Raw genomic sequence first — 8,480 nt, forward strand, 5'->3', positions numbered from 1 at the left:
TTCACAAGTCCTCTTACAAAGGCCAAAAGACAATTGCATGATAGACAGTTGATGAAGTCCTGATTTTTTTTTCTTGCTCTTATTTCACCTTACATTTAGTAATCAATACTTTTCTCTCAACAGAAAAACATTAAAGCTTTCCTATGATCTATATTCTCACCCTGGGTAAATGCAGTCACCTTTACAATTAACTTCTAAGTGCAACCATCACCACACTAGTCTCCTCAATCTCTACCCTGCATCACATGTTCACTTAGTTGTTACTATTCTTTTGTCAATTTTCATTTCTTTTCTCTATTGTAAAAGATTTCTTACCAATGAATGATTTACTTTTGGAAGGTAAAAAGTAATTTGCATAAAAAAGAAATACAATCAAAACCATCAAATCAAGAGTCCATGACAAATCTTACTAAAATATTGTACACAAAGAGTAATGTCATAATCAATAGAAAGAAAAGAAGGAAAATATTAATTTGGAGGTGGCTTTCCATGGGGTAAGTGCCACTGCCTGGGACACCAGAGAGCCAATAGCTCCTTGAGAGTGAGATTGTCTATGTGGAAGTGAGCACTTTCAAAGATAAACATCATATTTGGAGAGGGGAAAAATGCCAGCAGCTATTATCCAAATTTCCTTGTACTGAATTTTTTAGATAGATCTAGTATTCATTCATATAGCTCCAAAGTAAACTTGTACCAAGTAATGGATTTGGATAATATAAGAGAATGAAAAAAGTCCTTGTCCCCTCTCCATGAGTCGACAAACACCTTGGTCTTTTGGAACGAAATGTCCCAGCTTATCTTACAAACTGCAATTTTCATATTCAGAAAAGGAGGAGGGTTTAATATCACAAAGTTACACTATCATCTAAGTTTTATACTACCTGCTATTATCACGTTTAACCTTCAAAGTTCAGTCAATGCTCAATGGTTCCTCTGACATCTTGGTAAGTCCTTGGAATGCACTGTTCCTCAGCTTCCCTATCTTACTATATTTTTAAGCTTCTTCATAAATAATTTCCAAGTGTGTTTCTACATACTAATGGTTTATCTTATAAAATGCCATATTTTTTATAGGTGTGACTGAGAGGCTAGCAAGATGTGCAATATTTGCAATTTACATCCTAAAAACTAGAGCCATTAATGAACTTTGAACTGTGTAATAATGTAAAAATACTTATCTGCCAAAGTAACTTCTACAGTGTAAAATACTACAGAAATGGACACTAAATGTATGCATGGCTTGTTACTGTAGGTTTTATATCTAATTCCTGATAAATACTGTTGAGTACTTTCAGGAAACTTTCAAAGCTTCTTCAGGAAAAAAAAAAAAAAAAGGATAAATCATTTAAATACTGACTGACTCTTAAGGTCAAACTTTCAACTTTCAATTATCACTGGGAAAGAGAAAAGGGTTTTCTTTTCCTAATTTACATGTTGCCCGCAATCAGTCCAGTCTAATTTTCTTCATCTTGTAATCATTAACAAAATTTAAAAAATATATGAATTACTAGAGAAAAATGATTAAACTCAACACTAAATTCAAAATGTATATGCAGATCTTCCTGCCAACTCCATAGTGCTTTTTGACCTGGTAATACCTGCTTTCTGTGAATAATAAAAAAAAAGCAAACACTGTAAGGCATCAACACAGAGTAATATCTCTGAAGAATCTTAGAGAAGAATTCTGTGTGTCATCTTTACAGCTAACATAATGTCTTTAAATACAGTTTGGAGTGTTAAATGTAGCTTGACACATCATTATCCCAATCTCTGATTACTGGCATCTTGTCAAAAAGCGATATTGTTTTCATATCACAGTACTCTATATAGAAATCTATAAGAATATGAATAATAAAAAAGTGTAAATAATAAAGCAAAATTTAATCTGAATCTCAGCTGAGATCTGGATCATTATAAGACTACAACATTCTTTCCTTGTGTTTAATAACTTGAAGATAAAAATCACTGGTGGTATTGCACTGAGACTGTTCTTCAGCTATACTGCTATACTCTATATATCATAAAATAATTTGATGGAACAGTATAATAAATGCAAAAAAAAGTCTCATCATCATAAAGCCTCTTTCAAAATGCATAAAACATTTCAAAAAATCTATCAAACATTGCAAAAGACACTAATGCAGATTCATATCCAAAATATCTCTACTGCTTGGTGTCTTATGCAGTTTTCCATGTGAGTGCCCTGTAGTACCCATTAATGGAAGTAGCTCTAGACTCCAGTATAGGAAAACCTGGGTCAGTGAGTGTTCTTGACAACTACGACACAAGCCCCAGCACGTCCTGTGGGCAATGGAGCCATCTGGAGAAAAAGAACATAGATTAAAATGAGTCTGTCATTGCAACGGAAGTATTTACATGTCTTAAATCTTTTGTCTGTAGTATTTAACTGGTGTTGATACATCAATTTATTTTCAAGTTGAAAATATTATACTGGAAATTGCTTTCAGAAAAAAGAGATGACAACAACAACAAAAAAAAAGACATCAAATTGACTTCTCTCTTACCTGTGTCCACTCATTGGTTTGTGGGTCATAAGCGTGCACAAGATTGAGATAGGTTTGTCCATCATAACCTCCAACGCAAAACAGACGGTCACCCAGCAGACTCACCCCTGCACTATCACAGCCTAAACTTAGACATGCAACCTGTGTCCATGTATCAGTAGCAGGATCATATCTGGAAACAGCAGCAATGTCAAAAAAAGGACAGAATTTCCATCTCTGAAGCAATAGTATATTTTCTAAAACTATTGTGATGCATTTAATTATAAAATCCTTTTATCATCTTACTTTCAAAAATTCAATTTGAAGAGTGCATTAAGCAAAAAGGAATATAAATAAAGAAAAAAAGCATTATCCCTGAACATCATCTTACAAAAATGAAAATCAAGGAACTGGTGATTTTTCCAAACCCGTTTAGCCATTTAGCCTACAATAGCATGTTTGAAAACCTTTTAGCCAGGGTTGTCAAACATGCTGTTATTGACTGGCATATTCTTACATGACCTGCAGTCCATTCACTGCTCCAGCCATACCTTGTGTTATATATGATTTAACCCATTCGCCCCGTTTGGCATCTATTCTTGCCATGCTCTCAATGGACGCCAACACGTTTGGCATGTAATCTTGCCATGGCATCTATGGGCCCCGTAACGTTTGGCACGTATTTTTGCCTTGATGACTGACCATAGACTGACAGTTTATTATTTTTTTCAACCTAATACTTGGCTCTGTTACTAGTCTTATTTGACTGGTTGATAAATATGTGATGTATGTAATTTATGACATATGTAATTGTCGTAATTATTTATGACTTGTAATCATGTGATTTGTTCACACTAGATTGCATGATTATGATGTACCTTGACCTGACTGGCTGGAAACTAATAATTGCTTTGATTGGTGCATCAGGTCACATGGCATGATCTGATTGGTTAGTCATGTGAATAAAAGGTCAGTCAAAGGCTCATTCCAGCAGAACGATCGCAGCCATGGAAGGTATGAAGGTATATTCTCTCTTACAAGTCTTGTACTAAAGAAAAAAAACTAAACTTACACAATGTGACATCACATATCAATACAAAGCTATTTTTGAACATCAAAGTGAAGCTACATTCACTTTTGCTTTTCTTCCTTTTCTGTTGAATGAAATGATAAAAAACATGGTGTGATCTCTTATATGGACAATGCACTACTTCTGAGTATCAAAATGATATTTGGCTTGCTGCTCTGCTTCATTTGAAAGTTTGAAAAAAAAGCACAAAAAAACGGCTAAGTCCATACTTTTACATCTCGTGCAAAAACAACGCTAACTTTTAGCATCAAAGTGTTGATGTCATCTGATAGTATAGAGAACTTGGAAGCGATTCAGTATATCTCCTCAATACAAAGGCGAATAGATGCCTAGAAAAAACTGTGAGAAAAGTACAGTTTCTACACATTGCCCATATATAAAACCCAACTTTCATAATAGATCTATGGATAGATTCCTGCAAAAATTATATGATGGTCTTTGCGCCGCCGCGCCGCTCCAGAAAAATCCCGTTGCGGCGGCCCACGCGGCTGGCAACTATTACCGTGAGCGGCGCTGAGCGACGAGCGAAAAATTCCGGGGCGAATGGGTTAATTAACCCACTGGCCCAAAATACAGGCATTAGCCTTACTTGATTGGCCACTCTGATGGGTGTGTGACTAGTAGGCCAGGCACAAACGAACACTCATGTACGGTGACAAGACTCTATGCCTTCCCTTTACAATGTTATTTTCTCTTTTTCTGCATAAGCATTTTTAGTTTTTTGGCCATTTTCCAGTATCCATATTTGTCATTTGATTTGTTTTATCCATTTGGTAATAGACCGTTTTTCTGCACAGACTCCATATCACCTCTATAGGTAGTCCATGACTCAGTGCAAGAACAATAACAATCAGTAACATTTTGTTATTTGTCATTTTCAATTTCTTTTTATAATATTCAATTTTCTGTGATACAACCTACACTGCAAGGAATTGGATACTCCAGCCAATGGTTAGATTTTCCCATGATAGCATGTTGACATTACCCACCCTTCATGCCAAATTTTTTCATAACATGATGTCATTTGGATCATTGGGGTTAACTGACATTTTGTCTTTTATGAATATCACTCAAAATATAAACACACACACACACACACACACATATATATATATATATATATATATATATATATATATATATATATATATATATATATATATATATATATTTTATTATTATTATTATTATTATTATTATTTTTTTTTTTTTTTTTTTTTTTTTTTTATGAATCAAATGGCCATTTTTTTTCTTTTACATATAACATTCTCTATATTGTTTTACAAAGTATATAAAAATGTCCTTTTGTCTTCACATTAGTACGTGGCTCCTGCCTTAGACAGAAAAATTCCACATACATATCTGAACATGACCCTGTGCACTTACCTTTCAACACAGTCAAATCTGGAAGCACATGGGTTTGAAGCAGGCGCATCATGCCCTCCCACAGCATAGAGGAATCCGTTCACTACTCCCACCCCAACACCACCTCTTCTCCTGGCCATGGGAGCACATGGAGTCCACTTGTTTGTGTGGGGATCATAGCATTCTACTGTCCTTAAACAAGATGATCCATCTCTTCCACCTACTGCATATAGTCTAAAATGAAAGGCAGGATATGAACACAAGTTATAGTCTATTCTAGATATTTCTCTTATCCATCAACATACAAATGAATAAAGGATTAATGGTTTGTCAAAAATGCTCTATATGTTACCTTATATACTTTTTGATGCTTATTTCATTCCTTCATGTCAAGAAGACAAAATCCAGCTTAGGTTTAGACTTCTAGTAAACAAATTTTTTAAAACAATCAAAGCCTAAAAATAACAATTCTTGGATAATTTCTTCTTTACCTTCCATTCAACACAGCCACTCCAACAGTGGATCTGGCAGTTGACATGGGTGCAACATAACTCCACTGCCTTGCTTGGGGATCCCAACGTTCAACAGTGTTTAGGTAACTCCATCCATCATGCCCTCCAACAGCATATAAAGGTCCCTCGAGAACACCCACTCCTAAAATACGAATAGAAAATCATAACTGTCATGATCATTTGTGCTTTTAGCTAAGTCAAAGTATAAATCCCCTTGTAAATGAAAACATAATATGAGATTATTATCATAACAGTCTCATATTAATATATGATTACCTAAGCCATGCCTATGAGTGGACATGGGAGGCAGCTGTGTCCAGACATTTGTTGTTGGTTCGTAGCATTCAACGGTATTCAGGGTCTTGAAGCCATCTCTCCCTCCAACTACGTGCAATTTGCCATCCAGAACGGCCACTCCAAACTGCAGCCTCCTGCCCGTCATAGTTCCCACTGTGTTCCACGTGTTTGTTCGGAGGTTGTACTTTTCAATGCCTGTAGAACCTATTCCAAGGATGTAAAAGTTATTGTGTAAATATCTTGCTTTCTTTCTGATTTCAAAGTTGAGAGATAAGATATAGATACAGAGATACAGTTATAAACAAAGGTCTGACCCACCACCAAGCAATGTACATTACAGCCAACTGTTCATCTACCTTTATATCTCTTATTCAACCACAGATTTTACTAAAACCTACTGGATTCTGTACACAAACAATGGCACAAATCATCTGCATATATTACTTGACTGAATTTCATTCTTTCGTCTGAATATCAAACTTAAAGAGATTCAATAATTTTAAATTCATTCCAGTTTACATTATCAAGCAGTGTAACAACCATGTTTAACATTTGGCATCAATAAAAAAGTAAGACCTTTAAAATGGTTAGTGAAGAATAAAGTATAGAGGTAAATTATCCATATTAAGTTTACTTCAAATATAATAAAACTTAAATTATAAATCATCATAATCACATATGATATCTCATTTCAATAGTGATTCAAGAATAAAGATATAATAATTCACTTTTGAAAGGCTCACCACACTCCACCTCTTCTGTGGGAGTATGAATTTACTGGCTATATTCACAAGGTATTATACAAACCTATGCATCATTATTCTCAAAAATAAATTCATACAAATAGTTGCCAGGTAGTAAAGTAGTGGATGTAAACATTTTACTAGAAGTCATGTATCTAATATATTTAAATCACTCCTTCTTTCTATGAATATATACCACAAATGGAGTACACTATCCAGTGGTGAGAAAAGAATTTTACAAGTATATTGATGAAAGGTAACTACAGAAAGAGAGATCATAAAGCAGGTAAGACATCTCAAAGAAATGAAAGGAAAGCCAAAGGAACTTCCTGAGAGATTACACATCTAAGAAAGCATTAAAACTGAGACAATACCTGCATCCTTTACGACCTGCATCTTAACCAGTGGTACATAAACAGTGGCAGTTTGTATTAAAAAGAGCCAACCAGGCAAAAAAAAAGAAAAAAAAAAATGTAATAAACTAAAAATTAACTTAACCTTACTTCCTCTCCACCCACCCTTATTGGAGTCCATGCCCCCAATAACATAAAGGTCCCCAACGGTGGATTTCCGTGGTTTGGTGCGGGGCGACTGGAGCGTGGATCTTCTTTCAGGCAACAGGTGGTACTTGAGGGCTTCTACAATCAGGTCTTGGCATTCACGGTCTTCTTTAAAAAGCAAATTGGTCTCTATGTGGTCTGCCAGGAACTGAGGAGACACATATTGTTTGTTATACTATAATTTGAAATCTTCTTAATCTGGGATTTTAAGGACAAAACTAAAATTAGGTACCATGCAGATAAGTTGATTAGCCTGTTATATTGCACTTTACAGATTACTAAAAGACTTGCAGCATAAACAATATACATTACAATGGTAAAAAATTACAGTGAGCTGTAATCGTGTTAATGTAAGGTCCAATTTTTATTAAAAACCAACAACTAAGTAATCATTCAAATGATTCTTAAATTTTAAGTAGACTGCATGCTTGTCTACAAAGTTTATTTATGAAGTTAAGTGCATATTAAAGGACAGATGAAAGGAACAAGTATTTAAAAAATATTTTGCTTTCACTTCATAAAGAGTTAAAAAATGACCAAAGTTAAAGCCCCATAAAAAAATAATTTACACTTCATTCACACAAGCTAAATCAACATAAATGTAATTATGCACATGCAAACAAACACACACATATGTACACACACAAAATATTACACACTACACGTAAAAAATCAAGAGCCCTTTTACCTGAGGTGAGAGAAGCGGCAACTTCACAAGCCCTAAAAGACGGGCCATGTCTTTTGAACGGTTCTCTAAGTCGTACTTCAGCCAAGTCACAAGTGCCTAAAAGCAAACGTATATCAAATTAGAAAAAAAATTTATCAAAACCTTTTTATTATCTAAAGGTCAAGCCTGAATATCTTACTTACTCTCATTAAACCATTAAACAGTAAATGAAGTGAGTGACTATTATCATATATTTTTCTTTTTAATAAGAGAAACCAAATTCTGATCAAAAGCCAAAGAGTTTAAACATAATACCATTATATAAGAAAAAAAGAAAGGTATGAATGGAAAAGTGAATGCATAAATATTTGAAAAATTATCATTAAAGTCATTAGCCTAAAATCTTTTCAACAGAGAGCAGTGATAAGTAGTCATTAGAAACTGTTTATCTAGTCTCATCACCTACTGAAAACTATTTCCAATGCCTCTTAGCTAAGTAACTTCACTTCAATTTCCAACAAAAAGTGTTGGTATGACCAGAAAAAAGAAAAAGCGAGACCAGTGTCCTATATCTTCTCATTCACCTGGAAAATCAATTCTTCAGAGGGTACATTGAGGTCATCAGAGGCCAGAAGTCTTGCAGCCTCTTCAGTGGGCAACTGCAGGAACTCTTGGTGTTGTGTAACTTCTTGGAAATGTTCCTGAAAAAAAGATAAAAAGATCCGCAACCTATTCCCTCTGT

General features: G+C 34.6%; 1 protein-coding gene across 3 annotated transcripts in view; it reads right to left on the bottom strand.

Annotated features, from left to right (window-relative positions):
- Positions 1 to 1,865: 1,865 nt before the first annotated feature.
- LOC119576974 (kelch-like protein 5) overlaps positions 1,866 to 8,480 on the bottom strand; it is a 31,419-nt gene continuing 24,804 nt past the window's right edge. For 2 of the 3 annotated variants that reach the window (XM_037924643.1, XM_037924641.1), the window contains exons 5-12: positions 8,323 to 8,439; positions 7,760 to 7,855; positions 7,015 to 7,219; positions 5,748 to 5,972; positions 5,451 to 5,613; positions 4,981 to 5,193; positions 2,526 to 2,697; positions 1,866 to 2,320 (exon numbers count right to left, since the gene is read on the bottom strand). In XM_037924643.1, the coding sequence (XP_037780571.1) occupies positions 2,258 to 2,320; positions 2,526 to 2,697; positions 4,981 to 5,193; positions 5,451 to 5,613; positions 5,748 to 5,972; positions 7,015 to 7,219; positions 7,760 to 7,855; positions 8,323 to 8,439 (1,254 nt within the window). In that variant the 3' untranslated portion in view covers positions 1,866 to 2,257. The remainder of the gene's footprint in view (positions 2,321 to 2,525; positions 2,698 to 4,980; positions 5,194 to 5,450; positions 5,614 to 5,747; positions 5,973 to 7,014; positions 7,220 to 7,759; positions 7,856 to 8,322; positions 8,440 to 8,480) is intronic. The other variant, XM_037924642.1, reaches the window with a different exon arrangement.

The sequence above is a fragment of the Penaeus monodon genome, chromosome 9, assembly GCF_015228065.2.
Source record: "Penaeus monodon isolate SGIC_2016 chromosome 9, NSTDA_Pmon_1, whole genome shotgun sequence".
Lineage (NCBI taxonomy): Eukaryota > Metazoa > Arthropoda > Malacostraca > Decapoda > Penaeidae > Penaeus > Penaeus monodon.